The 22,056-nt window shown below is 41.6% G+C and overlaps 1 protein-coding gene across 1 annotated transcript in view; it reads right to left on the bottom strand.

Moving 5' to 3' along the window:
* Positions 1-22,056, bottom strand: part of LOC143025428 (1-acyl-sn-glycerol-3-phosphate acyltransferase gamma-like) — a 51,828-nt gene that overhangs the window by 4,577 nt on the left and 25,195 nt on the right. Inside the window, exons 6-8 of the mRNA XM_076185088.1 lie at positions 20,381-20,571; positions 9,622-9,769; positions 7,459-7,678 (exon numbers count right to left, since the gene is read on the bottom strand). Of these exons, the coding sequence (XP_076041203.1) occupies positions 7,459-7,678; positions 9,622-9,769; positions 20,381-20,571 (559 nt within the window). The remainder of the gene's footprint in view (positions 1-7,458; positions 7,679-9,621; positions 9,770-20,380; positions 20,572-22,056) is intronic.

Raw genomic sequence — 22,056 nt, 5'->3', positions numbered from 1 at the left:
TACTTTTACCCACATTTATCTTCAACTTCCTTCTTTCACACACTTTCCCAAACTCTGTCACTAACTTCCTCAATCCCTCTTCTAATCCTGCTACAAGCGCAGTGTCGTCCACAAACAACAACTGGTTTATCTCCTACTTTTCTCCATTTTCTTTAACCATCTCCAATCCCTGACCCACCACCCTTGCATTTACCTTTCGAACCACCCCATCCATGTATATATTGAAAAGCCAGGGCGACATAACGCATCCTTGACAAAGTCCCACCTTTACCTCAAACCACTCTCTCTCCATTTCTAATCCTGACACAAGCTCTACTACTCTCATAAAAACTCTTGCCAGCTCCCAGAAGCTTTCCTCCTATCCCATATATCTGCATAACCTCCCACAGTGCCTTTCTGTCTACCCTATCATAAGCCTTTTCCAGATCCATAAAAGCCCAAAAAACATCCTTCCCCTTTTCTATAGCTTTCTCACATATCTGTCTTACCACAAAGATCTGATCTACACAACCTCTATCCGTCCTAAATCCACACTGTTCTTCACCAATTACTCCCTCTGTTCCTCTCCTAATCCTCTCAATCAAGATCCTCCCATAAACCTTCCCAACTACACTTAACAAGTTAATCCCTCTGAAACTACTACATTCACACTTGTCCCCTTTTCCCTTGTAAAGTGGAACTATACAGGCACTCCTCCAGTCCTCCAGCACTCTACCCTCTCTCCAGCAAACATTAAATAACCTCACCATCCAGTCCACCATCACTGTACCTCCTTTTTTTAAACATTCTGCATGGCATCCATCCAGACCAGGTGCCTTACCTGCTTTCATCATCTTAACAATTGCCTTCACTTTATCCTTCCTTATTTCTCCTCCATTTTCCTCACTCATCACTCTCATTTTCTTAGCATTTCCCACTGCAACTATCTTTCCCTCCCTATCCTCCTTCACATTTAGCAACTCCCTAAAATATTCTGCCCATCTTCCCCTTACTGCCTTCTCTTCCATTATCATCTCTCCATCTACACCTTTTACCTTTTCTTCTCTACTTGATTCGCCTCCTCTTCCTCTCTTAATTTCTTTCCAAAACATCTTTTTATTACTTTCAAAATTTTCTGTCATACTCTTACCCCACTTTACATCTGCTCTCCTCTTTGCCTCCTTTACCTTTTGCTTTACTTCTCTTTTCTTTTCTTTGTACCTCTCGTATGAGTCCCTCGTCCTATTTTGTAACCAATCTGTGAAATCTCGCTTCTTCTCTTCTACAACCTTCTTTGTTTCCTCATCCCACCATTCACTACCCTTCCTTCTATTTCCTCCTGTCCTTCTTGTTCCACAGACCATCCTTGCACACTTTGTGACTCCCTCCTTGAACCATCCCCATTCCTCCTCCACACCTAGCTCTACTCTATCCTTCACTCCCTCCCACTCCTCCTTCAGCTTCTTCTTGTACTCCTTCTCCTTTTCATTTAAAGAGTTCACTCTAAGCACCTCCCTACCTTTTGTCCCTTTCCTCTTTCTCCATCTATCCTCCACTCTCAACTTACCTTCCACCAAAAAATTATCTGATATTCCCCCACCCTCTCCCCTTAGCACATGTACATCCTTAACTCTTCCTATCATAGTCCTATTTACCACTACATAATCCATCAACGCTCTATCTACCACCCTTCCCTCCACCACCCTCTCCCATGTGTACTTATGCTTGACTTTCTTCCGAAACACTGTATTTGCTATCATCAACTCTCTTTCTAGACACATTTCCACCATCAACTCTCCACTATGATTCTTTCCTGGAACTCCACATTTCCCAACCACTCCCTCAATTGGACCATTTCCTACCCTAGCATTAAGGTCTCCCAGTACTATTACATTAACATTTCTCCCTAAATCCTCTATGCACTCATTTAAACCTATCCAAAAGGCCTCCCTTTCTTCTACACTCTTATCACTGCCAGGCCCATATGCACTTACAAAGACGCACATCTCCTTTCCCAGTTTCACCTTCATCCACATTATCCTTGAGGAAATCTCCTTCCACTCCACTACATGTTTACCTATCTCTTCACTTACTAGAATAGCCACCCCTTCCCTCCCTTGCCCTCTCTTCACTCCTGATAACCTCCCACTTACACTCCCAAACTTACACTCACCCTTCCCTTTCAACTTAGTTTCACTCAAAGCCAACACATCTATCTTTCTTCTCACAAACATACTACCTATCTCTTCCCTTTTACTCTCATCTGTACCACATCCACGCACATTAAAAGACCCAAACCTTAGGGTGCTGGTCCGAAAACTCCCAGACCCTCTTATGCCTTTACTTTTTCATTTAGGAATGTCCCCTGTGGGGCTACAAGGAGAAGGATGCCTAGTCCCACTCCCCGTCCCTTTCTTCTCGCCTCTTACGATCCAAGTGGAAATACTTGGTGGCAGTATTCTTCCCCCCTCCCCCAATTTGGATTTAGACAAGGAAGATCATGTACAACAAACCTGATCTGCTTCTATATGAGACTAATAGAAATAATACAAGAAAGGGATGGATGGGCAGACTGTACCTAAGCCTACAAAAAGCATTTAAGGTACCACACAAGAAATCAATAAGAAAACTAGAATCAATAGGTGGCATCGGAGGTAAATTATTAGAATGGATGGAAGCCTTCCTGACTAGGAGAAAAATGAGGGTAGTAATTAGAGACAAATACTCGAAATGGGAAGAAATGATAAGTGGTTTCCTGCAAGGGTAGGTGCTGGCTCCAATCATGTTTGCCATATAAATAAATGACATGGATGAAGGAGTAGTGTTATATGAATTTCTTTGCAGATGAAGCAAAAATACTAAAGAAAGTAAGATCAGAGGAGGATTGTGAATCATTACAATCAGACCTGGACAAAATCTGGAAATGGACTAAAAAATGGGAAGTGAACTTCAATATAAAAATGGAAAAAGTAACAACAGAATACCAAAAAATTATAAAATTGGTGAAGAAGATATCAAAAAAGTGAACTCATCAAAGACATGACACTGGACAAACATATCAACAAAATAGTTGGAGAAACCTTCAACCTATTAACCACTTCACTCCGGGCCAAAATCTCGTGAGGAAAATGGAGGAGATAAGGAAGGATGAAGTGAAGGCAGTTGTTAAGATGATGAAAGCAGGTAAGGCACCTGGTCTGGATGGATGCCATGCAGAATGTCTAAAAAAAAGGAGGTACAGTGATGGTGGACTGGATGGTGAGGTCATTTAATGTTTGCTGGAGAGAGGGTAGAGTGCCGGAGGACTGGAGGAGTGCCTGTATAGTTCCACTTTAAAAGGGAAAAGGGAACAAGTGTGAATGTAGTAGTTTCAGAGGGATTAGCTTGTTAAGTGTAGTTGGGAAGATTTATGGGAGGATCTTGATTGAGAGGATTAGGAGAGGAACAGAGGGAGTAATTGGTGAAGAACAGTGTGGATTTAGGACGGATAGAGGTTGTGTAGATCAGATTTTTGTGGTAAGACAGATATGTGAGACAGCTATAGGAAAGGGGAAGGATGTTTTTTGGGCTTTTATGGATCTGGAAAAGGCTTATGACAGGGTAGACAGAAAGGCACTGTGGGAGGTTTTGCGGATATACAGGATAGGAGGTAAGCTTCTAGGAGCTGTCAAGAGTTTTTATGAGAGTAGTAGAGCTTGTGTCAGGATTAGAAATGGAGAGAGGGAGTGGTTCGAGGTAAAGGTGGGACTTTGTCAAGGATGCATTATGCCGCCCTGGCTGTTCAACTTATACATGGATGGGGTTAGATACTTGGGTGCAAATGTGGCAGGAAAAGGTGGAATGAAGTTGGAGGTAGAATGTAGATTGAGAGAAGCGAGTAAATGCCTTGGTGGATTAAAAAATGTAATGAGGAATAGACATTTGGGAATGGATGCTAAGAGGAGACTATATGAAGGAGTGATTGTGCCAACAGCACTGTATGGGGCAGAAACATGGAACATAAGAGAGGAAGAGAGAGGAGTTTGAATGTGTTTGAGATGAGGTGTCTGAGAAGTATGATGGGGGTTACTAGGCTAGATAGAGTGAGAAATGAGGAGGTGAGGAGGAGAACAGGCATGGAAAGGGAATAGGGAGATAGGGTTGATGAAAGAGATGGTTTGGCCACATGGAAAGAATGAGTGAAGAAAGACTAGTAAAAGAGGTATGGAAGGCAGATGTGGAGGGAGTGAACATGAGGGGACGTCCTAAGATGAGGTGGATGGATGGGGTGAAGGGGGCTTTGGGGAAGAGGGGAATGTCTGTTGAGGAAGGACGGGAGAGGACAGAAGACAGGTGAATGGAGAATAGTTGTATATGGATGATGTCGTGATGCATGAGGTGGAATGTGCGGGGAGGGATGGGGGGTGAGGTAGTATGTGTGAGCAAAATTTGACGCAGCCCGAAGGGATTTCTCCCCGTCTTCTCCTTTTATGCATGGGGGGACGGAGAGGGGGGTTCGCCGATTTAATGAGGCGGCCTTGCTGTGGATGTGCTGTATCTTGCAACACTGCTTCTGACCCAGGGCAGTGGGGAAGGTGCAGGGATGACCCGTCATCCAGGAGGTGCTAAGATAAGAGGGAGGGTGGAGGGGTGTGGAGTGTATTCAGGGATGGAATGGGTGGGAGTGATTTAATGCCTTTTCCTTTTTGGCTACCTATCTTGTAAGGGGGAAAAAGCCTTGGTATATGTATATGATGTACAGTGGCCGCGAAAAGTTTGGGCGCAAAATTATAGGCGCCCCAACTTTCCGCTAAACTCAAAACATGCGAAAAATACAACTTTCCACCCAAACTTTTCGCTATTTTTCAATGCTAGCGTCTGTACCCGTATTTAGCCGAGACAATACGCATTGCTTGGCAACTCTGTTTAGGCGCACTCGATGTCACGTGGAGTCAGTTTCTAAACATCTCTCACGGGGAGTAGTCTTTTTTTTTGCGGTGGTCTCTGTTTTTGTGCCTTGATATCTCCGTAATGGGAAGTGGTAAAGAGCTGGAAAGAGACACAGTTGTTACAATCATAACCCTCTATAAGGAGGGTTATAAGTGTAAAGATATTGCTACTCGTGTGGGAATTGGAGTGCGTCAAGTGCAAAAGTGGACCAAGAAATTTCGAGACGGAGGAAGTGACATCATTCCTACTCCAAAGCATCGCTCTGGTCGGCCAAGGAAGATATCAAATCGTACTTCTACGGTTATTAGGAGGCAATTAAAGATCCAACGCTCACAGCTCGAAAACTGAAAGAAAATAACCCTGCACTGCTGCATGATGTGTCTGTAAGATGTATTTCTGATCATTTAGCCAAAGATTTACAATACCGTAGTTGCTGTGCTAAAGTTCTTCCCCTCCTAAGTGCAAAAAACATATGTGATCGCATAGCATTTTGCAAGAAATATAAGGACTGGTCCTTAGAAGACTGGGAACGAGTATTGTGGAGTGATGAGTCAATGTTTGTGGTGTCGTCGGGCTGCAGGTCGAAGCGTGTGAGGCGCCCCAGGGGGTCTGACCCTAATGACCCTCACTATACAGCTAAAGTGGTGAAACATGCTGCAAGTGTTATAGTGTGGGGATGCTTTGCATTTGGTGGAGTTGGCAATTTAGTGTTTCTTGCACAAAATGAGAGTGTAAATCAGCACACTTATTTCGAGTTATTGTGTGATAACCTGCCTGAAAGTTTTGAAAAGTGCAATGCTAGTTGGTTTATGCAGGACGGAGCTCCTGCTCACACAGCTCGGTCTGTTACCCAATGGTTAGAAGACTGTGTTGATTACTTCAAAAAATGGCCTGGAAATTCTCCAGACCTAAATCCCATTGAGCACGTACGGCATATAATTAAAAAACAGCTTCAAGATCGTGACGTCTCCACTGTAGCTAAGCTAAAAACAGAAATACAGGATATTTGGGATAATATTATTCCTCAACACGTACAAAACCTGGCAAGATGCATCCTGGCACGTTTGGAGAAGGTCATAAAGCTTAAAGGAAAATTGCTTGGTAAATAAGGTATGTAATAAGCCATTTATAGGTCTTTAAATGATTATTTAAATGTCACAAGTGTTTACATTTGTGTCTCGTTAATTACACGCCCAAACTTTTCGTGGCCACTGTATGTATGGAACTACCAACACTGGAGCAGAGAAGAGAGAGAGGTGATCTACTGACTATCTATAGAATCATGAAAGGGATGGAAATCCTTGATAGGAATGATTTACTAAAAAGTGACAATGGAAAAACAAGAGGACACAAAAAGAAACTCAAAAAGGATAACTATAGAAGAGATCTGAAAAATAATAGCTTCCCACACAGAGTCCTGGATATCTGGAATAATCTTGATAAAGAAACAGTGTGTGCAAACACATTTCAAGATTTTAAGAAAAAACTTGATGCTGAAAGATACAAAGATGGGTCACCAAGAGCATAGCTCCCTTCCCGTATGATACAACTAGGTAAATACACACGACACTCCATCTTACATCGCCCCAGGTTACCTGGGATCTGTGGGTCTCTTGCAAAAGCTTTGAAGTAATGGATTGATTCAACTAATGAACAAACTAACACACAAATACTCTTGTTTATTTACTGAAAACCATGTGGTTGAAACTTTTCAATGTGAATTCTGTACATACATGCACATAGATGTGAACTAAGAATAAAGATGACTTAAACATATACACACTTACAAAGCCCTTTTAACTTAGTTCAAAATCATGATATCGCTATGAAGGCAGAAATTAATTAATGGGTTAATTGCTCCTGTGAGTTTCACTAAGTGAGAAACCCACAGCACCACAGTGGCTAGCTACATTCCTTGGATCTCTTGCAGATCTCTCTGGGAAGAAACTTTGGCTCACTGTCTGTGTTACATTAGTATAAGACTGTTTCTGTCATCAACTGAAAGTGGTTGCAAGTGGGAAGCAGTTGTCAGAGGTCATCTTTATATGAATGAAAAAAATGTACAAAATGCAGTTAAAGTTGAAAGAATGAGATATTTGGACCAGTCAGAGCAGGTGTCAGCCCCTCAGGGTTGCATCTTCTGATGGAGGGGAGTAGGTTGACAGAAATAAAAAACGAGCAGCTTTGCTGTCCATCTTGCAGGACCACTATATGCAGGTACCTGTCATTAGTTCTGACAGAAATGAATGTTACAGTGAACAAAGACCACCAGTTTAAAAAAAAAAAATCAAGACTACTTTATAAGAAGTGACATAGCACAACATTCAATTTCTCCAAATAAAAACAAAATATTATCATTCTTACATCACCAATGGAAGTGATGTCTAGCAACACTGAGGCAACTACTTCTAACATCAGCAATTATTCACCTCTTATTATATGTTTAATTTTAATTCACAAAATCATAACTTAAAAACATCAACACCTTCACAAAATCATACTAACAGGACATTCTACTGTTCCTACTGGCATGCACAGTTACATACTTACCTAATACAACAATGCCCAGAGCAATAACATTGGCCAGAAAAGAGCCAGTGGTGAGGATGTGGTAGTAGAAGCGAAGGATGAGTGTGAGGATAAGCCCAGCCCAGCCCATCATGTTTATGAGTGACCAAGCTCGGCGAGGTATAGTCTTGCCTTCATGTTTGGCCAAGTCGTTTTCTTTGGTGAAATCACCTGTGTTCATATAGCTGTCTAGCAATTGGTCCTGGCAAGTAAAGTGGAAAGGAAATACAACTTATGAGAAAGGGGGCTAGGTCAAACCATACATCCTGCTTACATCAATTCATTGCCTCTCCCATCTTAGACCCCACAGATGAAGGGTGACCCTTGTCCCTTAATATACACTGACTGGGTCGAATCACAAAGAGAGAGAGAGAAAAAGAGAGAAAGAAAGACAAAGAGAGAGGGAGGGGGAGAGAGAGGGAGGGAGAGAGAGAGAGAGAGAGAGAGAGCTGGAAAATGGGTTGGAAAGAGAAAGGGAAAGAAAGGGAGGGAAAGAGAGGAAGAGAAAGGGAAAGAAAGGTGACCAAAAAGAAGCCAAATAACTATAGGCCTATAAGTTTGACTTCAATCGTAGGAAAAATAATGGAAACTATCATCAGAGATGCTATCGAACATCATTTAGAAAGTAACCGTTTGATAAATGATAGCCAGCATGGTTTCAGACGGAAACGTTCTTGTGTGACTAACTTACTCGAATTCTACAATACAGTTATCTTGAATTATGACAAAAGAAACAATATAGATTTAATATATCTAGACTTTGCAAAAGCTTTTGATACCGTCCCACACGAAAGACTACTTACTAAATTAGCTTTACACGGAATAAGTGGTAGCCTATTAGGTTGGACTAGTAATTGGTTGAATGGTCGAAAACAGAGAGTTGTTTTAAATGGAAAAACTTCTAGATGGAAAAATGTTACAAGTGGAGTTCCTCAGGGTTCTGTTCTTGGGCCACTTCTATTCATAGTATATATAAGTGATATAGACCATGGACTAAAATCTACTGTTTCCAAATTTGCTGATGATACAAAACTGTGCGGAATGGCAAATGATCACTTGAACCAATTAGATATTCAAGAAGATTTAGATAAATTACAGCAATGGTCTGAAAAGTGGCTAATGAAATTCAACACAAGTAAATGCAAGGTAATGCACATACGTAAAAATAACAGTAAGTACGATTACAAGTTATTTGGAAATTCGTTAACAAAAGTGGATAGTGAAAAAGATCTCGGTGTAATTATCAGTAACGATCTCAAATCATCCAAGCAGTCTATTTCAGCCTCTGAGAAAGCAAATAAGATTCTAGGACTGATTGCGTGATCTTTTGATTTCAAAAGTCCATCACTCATTAACAAGCTATATAAATCGTTAGTTCGTCCACATTTGGAATATACTGTTTCCGTATGGTCACCGAATCTCATTAAAGACATTGACAGATTGGGAAAAGTACAACGGCGAATCACAAAACTGATTCCAAATATCAAAAATAAATCATACGAAAATCGACTAAAACATATGAATCTGTTTTCCCTAAAAAAGCGTAGACTCAGAGGTGACTTGATACAGGTCTTTAAGATTCTAAAGGGAATTGACATCAAAAGTGACCAAATTTTCACATTGAATGAGAATCAGACAAGAAACAATGGTCTCAAACTGTCCGGAAATAGATTCAATTTGGAAGTAGGTAGAAACAACTTTGCCAACCATGTAGTTAATGAATGGAATAAACTTCCTGCACAGGTAGTGCAATGTAGTTCAGTCCAAAGCTTTAAGAATCATTTAGAAAAACACCTAAGCAAGATGCTGTAATGATTATAATTTATTTTATATTATTTTTGTTTTGTTATTTGTCTATTTGATTTTCATTTATTATCAGTTATATGTCAATTTATCATTCTTTACTATTTACCTGTGTTTATTATTTAACTATACCTATCATTTATTTATTTTATTTGTTATTTACATTATTATAGTTTTTATTTATTAATTTATTATTATTATTTTTTTCGCATCCGACCTAGATATGGACCAAAAGGTCTCCTGTTGGCATGCTCCGCCTTTGTAATCCTTTGTAATCTTTGAAAGAGAGGAAGAGAAAGGGAAGAGGGTGGGGAGTAATCTTTAACTCAATTTGACACTCACCTTACCCTTATACAACTCCATTAAGTAGTCTCCTGCCTCTTCCTCATCATCTGGAACATCCTCTAATGGAATTCGTCGCACATAGACTTCTCCCACGACTTTTTGACCTCTTAACATATTTAAAAGAGTTGGTTCAGCACCCAGCTTTCTGAGGGAAAACAAAGCATAACACAACTTACTTAAATGTAGGTGGCTGCCAAAAGGAACCTTAAAATATTAGCCAGAGCCTTCATGTAGGGTTAATTGATTTTACTTTATCTGTCTGGGGTATTGGCTGCTTGTTATTGTGGCAAAGTAGCATGCAGTTGATACTTTAGGGTCTATATGGGGTGCCCCTATGGACCAGAGCCACACATCATTTTGTCTCTGATAGAGGAAAACTCTGTTCATAGAGAAATTATGACACTTTTATACGACGACTGTCCCTCCGTTATGCTGTCCCCCAACCCCTTGCTGCTGTCCTGTACCATTTCTATGAGTATTCATTTTCTGTGGTGGGGGAATTCCCTGTGGTGAGGGAAAATAATACTGCCACCAAGTATTTCCACTTGGATCGTAAGAGGCGAGAAGAAAGGGACTGGGATTGGGACTAGGCATCTCTCTCCTTGTAGCCCCACATGGGACATTCCTAAACGAAAAAGTAAAGGAATAAGAGGGTCTGGGAGTTTTCGGACCAGCGCCCTGAGGTTTGGGTCTTTTAATGTGCGTGGATGTGGTACAGATGAGAGTAAAAGGGAAGAGATAGGTAGTATGTTTGTGAGAAGAAAGATAGATGTGTTGGCTTTGAGTGAAACTAAGTTGAAAGGGAAGGGTGAGTGTAAGTTTGGGAGTGTAAGTGGGAGGTTATCAGGAGTGAAGAGAGGGCGAGGGAGGGAAGGGGTGGCTATTCTAGTAAGTGAAGAGATAGGTAAACGTGTACTGGAGTGGAAGGAGGTTTCCTCAATGATAATGTGGATGAAGGTGAAACTGGGAAAGGAGATGTGCGTGTTTGCAAGTGCATATGGGCCTGGCAGTGAGAAGAGTGTAGAAGAAAGGGAGGCTTTTTGGGTAGACTTAAATGAGTGCATAGAGGATTTAGGGAGAAATGTCAATGTAATAGTACTGGGAGACTTTAATGCTAGGGTAGGAAATGGTCCAATTGAGGGAGTGGTTGGGAAATGTGGAGTTCCTGGAAAGAATCATAGTGGAGAGTTGATGGTGGAAATGTGTCTAGAGAGTTGATGATGGCAAATACAGTGTTTTGGAAGAAAGTCAAGCATAAGTACACATGGGAGAGGGTGGTGGAGGGAAGGGTGGTAGATAGAGCGTTGATGGATTATGTAGTGGTAAATAGGATTAGGATAGGAAGAGTTAAGGATGTACATGTGCTAAGGGGAGAGGGTGGGGGAATATCAGATAATTTTTTGGTGGAAGGTAAGTTGAGAATGGAGGATGGATGGAGAAAGAGGAAAGGGACAAAAGGTAGGGAGGTGTTTAGAGTGAACTCTTTGAATGAAAAGGAGAAAGAGTACAAGAAGAAGCTGAAGGAGGAGTGGGAGGGAGTGAAGGATAGAGTAGAGCTAGGTGTGGAGGAGGAATGGGGATGGTTCAAGGAGGGAGTCACAAAGTGTGCAAGGATGGTGTGTGGAACAAGAAGGACAGGAGGAAATAGAAGGAAGGGTAGTGAGTGGTGGGATGAGGAAACAAAGAAGGTTGTAGAAGAGAAGAAAGGAGCTTTCACAGATTGGTTACAAAATAGGACGAGGGAGTCATACGAGAGGTACAAAGAAAAGAAAAGAGAAGTAAAGCAAAAGGTAAAGGAGGCAAAGAGGAGAGCAGATGTAAAGTGGGGTAAGAGTATGACAGAAAATTTTGAAAGTAATAAAAATATGTTTTGGAAAGAAATTAAGAGAGGAAGAGGAGGCGAATCAAGTAGAGAAGAAAAGGTAAAAGGTGCAGATGGAGAGATGATAATGGAAGAGAAGGCAGTAAGGGGAAGATGGGCAGAATATTTTAGGGAGTTGCTAAATGTGAAGGAGGATAGGGAGGGAAAGATAGTTGCAGTGGGAAATGCTAAGAAAATGAGAGTGATGAGTGAGGAAAATGGAGGAGAAATAAGGAAGGATGAAGTGAAGGCAGTTGTTAAGATGATGAAAGCAGGTAAGGCACCTGGTCTGGATGGATGCCATGCAGAATGTTTAAAAAAAGGAGGTACAGTGATGGTGGACTGGATGGTGAGGTTATTTAATGTTTGCTGGAGAGAGGGTAGAGTGCCGGAGGACTGGAGGAGTGTCCGTATAGTTCCACTTTACAAGGGAAAAGGGGACAAGTGTGAATGTAGTAGTTTCAGAGGGATTAGCTTGTTAAGTGTAGTTGGGAAGGCTTATGGGAGGATCTTGATTGAGAGGATTAGGAGAGGAACAGAGGGAGTAATTGGTGAGGAACAGTGTGGTTTTAGGATGGATAGAGGTTGTGTAGATCAGATCTCTGTGGTAAGACAGATATGTGAGAAAGCTATAGGAAAGGGGAAGGATGTTTTTTGGGCTTTTATGGATCTGGAAAAGGCTTACGATAGGGTAGACAGAAAGGCACTGTGGGAGGTTATGCAGATATATGGGATAGGAGGAAAGCTTCTAGGAGCTGTCAAGAGTTTTTATGAGAGTAGTAGAGCTTGTATCAGGATTAGAAATGGAGAGAGTGAGTGGTTCAAGGTAAAGGTGGGACTTTGTCAAGGATGCGTTATGTCGCCCTGCCTGTTCAACTTATACATGGATGGAGTAGTGCAAGAGGTAAATGCAAGGGTAGTGGGTCAGGGATTGGAGATGGTTAAAGAAAATGGAGAAAAGTGGGAGGTGAGCCAGCTGTTGTTTGCGGACAACACTGTGCTTGTGGCAGGATCGGAGGGATTGAGGAAGTTGGTGACAGAGTTTGGGAGAGTATGTGATAGAAGAAAGCTAAAGATAAATGTGGGTAAAAGTAAGGTGATGAGATGTACAAGGGGTGAAAGTGGCAGTAGACTGGAAGTGAGCATTAAGGGAGAGCGACTGGAGGAAGTTGATAGTTTTAGATACTTGGGTGCAAATGTGGCAGGAAAAGGTGGAGTGAAGGTGGAGGTAGAATGTAGATTGAGAGAAGCGAGTAAATGCCTTGGTGGATTAAAGAGTGTAATGAGGAATAGACATTTGGGAATGGATGCTAAGAGGAGACTATATGAAGGAGTGATTGTGCCAACAGCACTGTATGGGGCAGAAACATGGAACATAAGAGAGGAAGAGAGAAGGAGTTTGAATGTGTTTGAGATGAGGTGTCTGAGAAGTATGATGGGGGTTACTAGGCTAGATAGAGTGAGAAATGAGGAGGTGAGGAGGAAAACAGGGGTGGAAAGGGAGTTGGGAGATAGTGTTGATGAAAGAGTATTAGGATGGTTTGGACACATGGAAAGAATGAGTGAAGAAAGACTAGTAAAAGAGGTGTGGAAGGCAGATGTGGAGGGAGTGAATATGAGGGGACATCCTAGGACGAGGTGGATGGATGGGGTGAAGGGGGCTTTGGGGAAGAGGGGAATGTCAGTTGAGGAAGGACAGGAGAGGACAGAAGACAGGGGTGAATGGAGAATGGTTGTATATGGATGATGTTGTGATGCATGAGGTGGAATGGGCAGGGGTTGGGGGGTGAGGTAGTATGTGTGAGCAAAATTTGATGCAGCCTGAAGGGATTTCTCCCTGTCTTCTCCTTTTATGCATGGGGGGACGCAGAGGGGGGTTCGCCGATTTAATGAAGCGGCCTTGCTGTGGATGTGCTGTGTCTTGCGACACTGCTTCTGACCCAGGGCAGCGGACAAGGTGCAGGGATGACCCGTCATCTGGGAGGTGCTAAGATAAGAGGGAGGGTGGGGGTGTGTGGAATGTATTCAGGGATGGAATGGGTGGGAATGATTTTATGCCTTTTTCTTTTTGGCTACCTCCCTTGTAAGGGGGAAAAAGCCTTGGTATATGTATGTATGTACTTTACCTGTCCACATTCCCAGCTCCACAATTCTTTGGTTTAGAATTAAAAACAACATGAAGTGAGACAATCCCTAAGATAACATATATAAGGATGAATAAATGCTTAGCAGTAGCTAGATCATAAATATTTATGTACAACTGAGTATGGAAGATATATCATAATAATGTTGTACTATAGCTCCCTATCCATATACCAGAAGGCTTCTTCAGCCTCATAAGGGAGGTAGCCAGTCCACTGCCCATGCCAGTAGTAATGTAGCAACTATAGCTGTAACTAGAACAAAAGTCATCATGTGTGTCATCATATTTAAAGGGATTTAAGGTGCTTCATGTTTTCATTGTCACATACTTGTGTTATGTTGAAAGTTCAACTTCAAACTACAAGTTTGACCTCCCATACCTGTATTCAAACCCAAGCAAGTAGGGTGATAATTTTCTTTAGATATATTATAATGGGGAATGTCTGTTGAGCAAGAAAGGGAGAGAGCAGGAGATAGGGTGAGTGAAAAGCGACTGTACAGATGATTCTGTTATGCAAGGAAGGAAGGGGCAAGGGATGGCAGAGTAGGGGGTGCTTAAGTGTGAATGATATTTTGACACAGCCTGAAGGGATTTCTCCCCATCTTCTCTTTTTCTGCATGAGAGGATGGAGATGGGGGGGTCACCAATTGGGTGAAAAGGCCTTGCTGTGGATGTACTGTGTCTTGCTTTGTTGCTTCTGACCCAGGGCAGTGGCCAGGATACAGGGATGACCCATCATCCATGAGGAACTATGATGTGAAACAGCAAAGGGTGGTGGATGGGAGTGGAATGGGTTGGAGTAGGTATGTGCCTTTGACTTGGCTACCTCCCTTACAAGGGAAAAAAAAAAGCTCTTGGTATATACATAGATAATTTTTTAAACTGGCATTGGTGATGAAGGCAAATGCAAATGTGCTACACAGGGTTTGGAGTTAGTAGGTATTGTGAGTGAGGGGAAGTGAACAAGCTGTTGTTTGCAGATAACACTACACTTGTAACGGAACTGGAGGACAGACTGAAGCAGTTGGTGGTACTCATAGATTTTGGAGGGTATGTGTGAGAAGCTGAAAGTAAATCTGGGCAAAAATAAGGTGATGAGATGTACCAGAAGCTATAATGATGGAGGTGGTGGGCTGAAGCTAAATCTAAAGGATAAAATGATCGAGGAACTGGGAAACTTTAAATATTTGGGGCCACAAAGAGCAGGGATTGGAGGAGTGGGGGTGGAGGTAAGTTATACTGTATGGGATGTAAGTAAATGTCTGGATGGAGAGGAAAGTAAATACATATTTATACCAATGGCCACTTCCCCCACATAAGGGAGGTAGCCAAAAAACCAAAGGCATAAAATCCACTCCCATCCATTCCATCCTCACATACTCCACTCTCTTTAACCCCCCTCCCTCCCTCTTATCTTGGATCCTCCTGGATGACGGGTCATCCCTGCATCTCATCTACTGCCCTGGGTCAGGAGTGTAGCAAGACACAGCACATCCACAGCAAGGCCGCTTCATTTAGTCGGTGACTCCCAATCTCCATCCCCTTATGTAGAAAAAGAAAAGACGGGGAGAAATCCCTTTGGACTGCATCAAAATATTCACACATACTCCCTTACACCATCCCCCCCCCCCAACTCCCTTCCATGCATCACAGCATTCTCCATTCACCCCATCTTTTGTCTTCTCCCTTCCTCAAAAGACGTTCTCTTCTTAGTCTAGTAAGCGAATGACTGAGGTTGGACAAAATTGCTTTATTTTGTTTCTCAACTGATTTCGGTAGTAAATTAGGTCTACTATTCAGAAAAAAATAGTTTACCCTTGTCTGCTCACTGCTAGTACCCTAAATTTGCTAAAATCCAAAATGGCCGCCGCTGTGGGTACCGATTGCCAAAAAACGCGTATCTTCCAAACTATTTTGATTGTAAGTACAAACAAAGTAATTAATCTTATGTTTTTTTAGGTGGAGGAGTTCATTTACAGTGGTATCTTTCATCTGCATGTGACCAATTTGCAGATAATTGCATGTGTACTCAAATGTGTCCGATATAATGGTTATATTTTCCACTCTATTCTGTCATACTTGTAAGTCACAGCATGTATTTACTGTTATGACATTTTTCTAGATTGTTAATGGCTTTCTCTTCATTTTCACAGATAGCTTGTGCATGGAATAACAGTATATTTATGGTGGAGGAGATTAGTTAAGCAGACATGGCATGTGTTATCTGTAAAGAACTTATTAACTTGGACAAGCCGGATGATTATGCCCAATTGACAGAGAAAGGGTGTACAGGCATTAACAAAGCAAACAAACAAAGAAGTTTAGATGTACCTGATTTGGTTTATGATGAAAACCATGATATCTTTGTTCACAAAGTATGTAGAAGTAAGCATACAAATCCAAAAACTATCAAATCTGCAAAAAAGTGTGTATCATCTGAAGAGATCAAACCAAACCCGAGATCAGCTAAGGGAAATATTTTTTATTTCAAAACTCACTGCCTCTTCTGTGGATTGTTTGTGGAAACATGTCTAGCACAGAAAAATCCTTCTAAAGCTAGTTACAGATACAGCCGTGTTATGACACTAGGGTTTCAAGAGAACATTCTAAGCCACTGTGATATCAGAGAGGACGAATGGGCTTTGAAGGTCTATTCACGCCTCTCAGTGGTAAATGATTTGCCAGCTGAGGAGGCCCTGTACCATCACACTTGTAAGGACCTGTTCATGAAGGGAAAGGCTCCTCCAGAATTTGTATCTGAAGAGTGCACTTCTTCCACCAAAAAAAGAAAAGTGGGTCGACCTAGAAACACATCTAAACTTGGTGCTATTCAATATGCAATTGAATTTTTGGAAAAGAATGATGACGAGACCATTACATTGCAAGACTTGCACCAAGTTATGCTCAGAGAGAGTGGAATGAACGAAGAGGAAGTCTACACTCCCAAGCAACTGAAACGAGACCTGGAGAACCACTATGGGACAAAGGTATCAATTACTACCATCAGACAATGCCCTAATGTCGTAACCCTGACGTCCAATGTTAAATCCATCATTCAAGAAGCCCATGACGGAGCAAGTGAAGTGAAGGAACTCTCTGATATGGACAAACTCATTGAAATTGTTGGGAAATTAATAAGAACAGAGATAAAGTCAATGGAGCATCATAAAAGGGAGTATCCTACAACAGAAGACATAGGCTCTGTCGAATCAAATGTTGCATACTAACTTCATTCATTGCGAACTCTCCTAGGCAGCATTATCAAGAGCAGGAACGCAAAGCTGCATATCGCCTCAATAGGCCAATCAATTATGCAGTCCACTTGTCCACGCTCATTCCTCCCACCCCTACAAGTTGGTCTCAGTGTGGCACTAGAACACAAGTATGGTCACCATGATCTGGTTGATATGATCAACAAACTTGGCTTCTGTTCCTCATACACAGAAGCAAATAAGTACAGAACTAATGCTGCTGTATTGCAAGGCGATAATCTCCCAGAACAAGTGGCGCAATCATTTATCCAATACCAAGCAGACAATGTTGACCATGCCTCCAGGAACTTAGATGGTCACGGATCAATCCATGTAATGGGTCAAATGGCAACACTCACGCCAGCTATCCAGAGCACCAGGAGAATTCCACGACTCAAGGTGGACATGGAGATCGTCAAGCAGTTGTCAAAAGTAAATCTGGTGGAACAAAGAGATCCAAAGGCAGTTCTTTCCAAAATCATGTATGCCAATATTGAAATATTACAGCAAGACATACAGAATGACAACCTTGATATTATGTGGACAGTGACCTTCCACCTTCAGAAACCGAAACCTATGTGGGCAGGGTATATGCAGATGCTGCATCGCAATATCCCACATCCTGGGAAAAGCTCCGACATATTTTTACCAATGATAGATCTCACACCGTCTGACCCTACCTGTGCACGCTCCACTTTGGAATATGTTGTTGACCATGCTAGTAAGTACAACACTACTCCAGTCATCACCTTCGACCAGCAGTTGTGGTGGATTGCCTTTATGATCATCGAAGCACAGCCTAGTCCACTGCAACAGATCGTCCTCGTCCTGGGTGGATTCCATACACAGATGAGCTTCTTGGGTTGTATTGGTGGTCTAATGGCTGGTTCTGTATTGAAGGAGGCAATGTCCCAAGTATATGCGGAAGGTAGCGTTGAGCACATGCTATCTGGGAAAGCAATGGCACGTGCCATCAGAGCTCATATGCTGGTGGACGCTGCTCTAAACACCATGGCTACAGCACAGATGTTTGGTGTCCCTGTACCCTGTGTCTTCAGTCGGGAGGACTCAAGTCACCTTAATCAATTGGAAGGTAGGTACTCGAGTTGTGCTCGTGTGTTAAGTCTCCATTATGCATGTATGGATGTATTTATTCCAATAAATAGAGATGAAAATGGACATAAATACGGTCTTCGGAGTGGTGAAGATGTCTTCAGCGAGGAGGACTCAACTCACCTTGGTGATCAGATCGAAGGTGGGAATTTAAAACGTGCTTGTGTGATAAGTCTTAAGTATTTATGTATGGATGCATATATTTTATTGAATGGAGATGAAGATGCCGTTACAGGATGTGATACAACATCGAGGCCATACAGCATCGGCAAGGTCAAAGCAATGGCCAAATGTCACCTACTCCAGGGCCATGCTGATGCATTCATGATGCCAAATCAAAGCCATGATGAAATCACCAAGCATGGTCAGGCTTCTCTAGAAGTCTTGTACAGTTGTAAGCCTTGACCTTGAAAGAGCAGCCATGTTCAGTAGGAAGGTGGTGTCCAGATCAGTGTATCTGCCTCCCGAATCTCTCCCACCCACTTGTGATGCAGCCAGGTATCACAGTTACCGAGTATACCACCAGGTACAAACCTGGTTAGGAAATATCCTTGACCCAACCAAATGGGGATGGTTTCTTCAGACTATGAAGCTCAAGCCAGTGAGTATGCAAAGAGAAGCAGCTCCAGCATCCTTGCTGAAACTAGTCAAATGCAACTGCCATGGCAGGTGCGACAAAAACACCTGCTCCTGTCGCAAGAGCGGACTGTTGTGCACACTGGCTTGTGGTCACTGCAAGGGAATTGCATGCACCAATGCTGGAGCAAACAATGAAGAGTTTCTAGATGATTAAACTGTTCGTTATTGACTCATTGTTATCATGTTCAAGTAAAAAAATATACTGTACGTTCAAGATGACTAGATTATTGTGTAGGTAGTTGACCTTGTATCACTTGACTCAATCATATAATTCAATGAAGGGCTCTTGTCCAAGCCATGGTTTGAACACATCTCAGTCCATGGGCGTAGCTAGAAAATTATATTAAGGGGGCCCAGAATTTGTATGTCTCCACGTCAGCGAGAAAGTAGAAAATGTGTCCAAAAACTCAACGGAATTCAGTTGATTTGGGGGGACACAGCCCCCTTGACCCCCATCTGGCTACGCCCATGTCTCAATCGCATAAAAAATATTGTAAATGAATTCTCTGACCCCACAATGGCGGCCATTTTGGATTAGGCCAAATTTATAATACTAGCAGTGAGCAGACAAGAATAAACTATTTTTTTCTGAATAGTAGACCTAATTTACTACCGAAATCAGTTGAGAAACAAAATAAAGCAATTTTGTCCATCCTGAGTATTTTTTTTTTTGCTTTAATTACCGGACTATCTTTCCTAATGCCCCTTTTACCCCATGCATCTATCTCATCCTTGGTTGCCCCCTCATGTTCACTCCTTCCACCTCTGCCTTCCACACCTCTTTCACTCGTTCATTCCATGTGTCCAATCCATCCCAATATTCTTTCATCAACCCTATCTCCCAACTCCCTTTCCACCCCTGCTCTCCTCCTCACCTCCTCATTTCTCACTCTATCCAGCCTCGTAACTAACCCCTATCATATTTCTCAGGGGAGAGGAAAGTGTCATAAGAAACAAGTATCTGAGTGTAAATGCAAAGAGACGACTGCATAAGGGAGTGATTGTGCCCTTGGCACTGTATGGAGCTGAGACTTGGACTTTAAATGAGGTCGAAAGGAAAAACCCAAATGTGTTAGTGTTAAAGAACTATGATGGGCATTATGAGGATGGATAGCATGAGTAATGTGGAGGTTAGGCAGGCACTGGGGATGGAAAGAGAACCGACAGATATTTTGAGTGGAAGAGGAGGATAGGACTCAGATGGTGGGGTTTTTATTAACTATAGCTGTCAGACCCTGCTGTGGAAAAACTATACCTTACTCCATTGTCACTGATGGAAGGTAGGGCAACTCTTGTTCCCCAAGGTGCTGGGAAGGGAGGGGTAATTGAGTGCCTTCATTTATGTACAACATGGGTGCGTGCTTTGACATTGTTAACTCCCTTGTACCCCTTTCAAAGGGGAAAGGGATTTCGATACATTGTTCAACTAACAGAGACAGAGGAAGGTTTACTGAAGTTTGACAGTAAATTTGATAAAGGAGATATCTGAAAGTTAAAGTATCACAGAATAAGATAACACTGGTATTCAAAAATAGAAGGGGCAGCTGATGATACACGGATGCAAAGGGAGAAAATTAATCAGCAAGAAAGATATCTGAGAACTGATACACATGAGAATGGAACATAGGAAGAATGTCCATAGTGAGAGAGGAGTTGGCAGCAGATGCTCCAGGAAAAGTATAGAGAAATAAAAGGATGTCTATGGATGCAATGGGTGGGTGGAGAGCAAAGAAACAGTTTGTAGCTTACGTGTTGAATCCAACTGTGACATCATAGATGGCTGGAAAATTGCCTTTAAGAGATCTGACGCACTGTAAGAAACCTCGCTTTCTTGGAATGAGATGTCGTTTCAACTCTGGTAGTCCATTTTTACGGGCAAACTCCATACTTGCGGCATGCTTGGCAGGTGTGAAGCGTGTTCCCTCGGCAAACAGTAACATCTGCAACAGTGAATTCATTAACAGAACAATTTGAGACACAAAAAAGTACACCAATCACAGACACAGATACTGCTGTACACACTTCCAATACAATCATACAAAACACAGAAAAAAAATACATCCCCAGTAGCACCCGAAAACCACACAACCTCAACTTCACACCAAGATCATCACAACACGCTCTCACACAGCAATAACCACATCAGTCAACTTACCTTCACGCAGACAAGCAAACACACTCACATACAAGACACTGAAGCAAAAGGAAGTGCAGCAATTGAACTCCGATCTAGCGGTTTTGTCGCTGATATGAAGGAAACGACTAGTTGTTATTGTGCCGAATGTGTAGGCTATGTTTCTCGTTTGACCGATAAGGTTAAATCCAGTTCTTAAAATATAGTTGGCACAATGGAGAAAGAAAAAGATGAAAAAATATTGAATGAGCCGACGAAGAGAGGCCTGGATGTAAAGTTGAGTCACCGAGGAGTAATTCCTAAGAGGACATGCTTAATTGACACATCAAGAATAAGTCAAAGGTGTGAGAACAACAGTTTTTCAGGTTTCAAAGAAATCCAGGAGAAATAGGTAAAGGCTTAGATATTGATAGAGAAGTTAGATATAGCAATGCATTAAGAAATCGTGAAGTAAACAAATTATTGGAAATCATAGATTTAAAATTGGACTACCGAGCTGTACTTGGGAGATTGATTACTTTGCATAAGAGTAACGAGCAAACAATTAGAGAATTGAGTGACCTAAAGAGTGAAATTTATATGCTCAAGAGAAAATGAAAAAATAAAAAATGAGGATAAGAATAAAAATGAAGAACTAAAAAACAATGTCAAAGAGCAATTACAGGTAGTGACCGGTAAGGTGGAAAAGTCAATCAAGGAAACAGATCTCCTTGAAATGAAAAATCAGTGGAAACAAGAACAGGAAAATAAAAAAAAATCCTTTAGAAAAATAGTACAAAAGCAGATGGAGGAAAATACTAAAGAAACAGTTATGAAAGTAATTAAAGAAAAGGAAAATTGGGTGAGAGATACAGTAGACAAACGTAAATGCATTGTGGTCCATGGTATCCAAGAAAAACACAATGTGTATAAATACCAGAGAGAAAAGGAGGAAAAGGAAATAGCTAAGGAAATTCTGAAAGAAATTCAGGACAAAGGGCAAAATTTTGACAAAGAAACTGATGAGATTCACAGGATAAGCAAATACTCAAAAGAAAAACAACATAGACTCCTGAAAATAAAACTAAGAACTCAAATGATAGCCGAGGAGATACTTTGGAAAGTGGTTAAATTAGAAAACACTCAGAAATTCGGACATATATAGATAAAAAAGGAAATGAGTTATGAGGAAAAAGAGAAAGATAAGGAACTCAGAATTGAAGTCAACGATAGAAGTGAGAAAAGAATGGAGACCGAAAAAAACGAGTTTCTTGTGGAGAGTACTGGATCTGACACTGAAAAAATGGTATAT

The sequence above is a fragment of the Oratosquilla oratoria genome, chromosome 5 (assembly GCF_046742065.1).
Source record: "Oratosquilla oratoria isolate Oo_2021 chromosome 5, ASM4674206v1, whole genome shotgun sequence".
NCBI classification, from domain to species: Eukaryota; Metazoa; Arthropoda; class Malacostraca; order Stomatopoda; family Squillidae; genus Oratosquilla; species Oratosquilla oratoria.
Note: the sequence above shows the minus strand (reverse complement) of the source record. Positions and strands in the feature narration are given on the sequence as shown.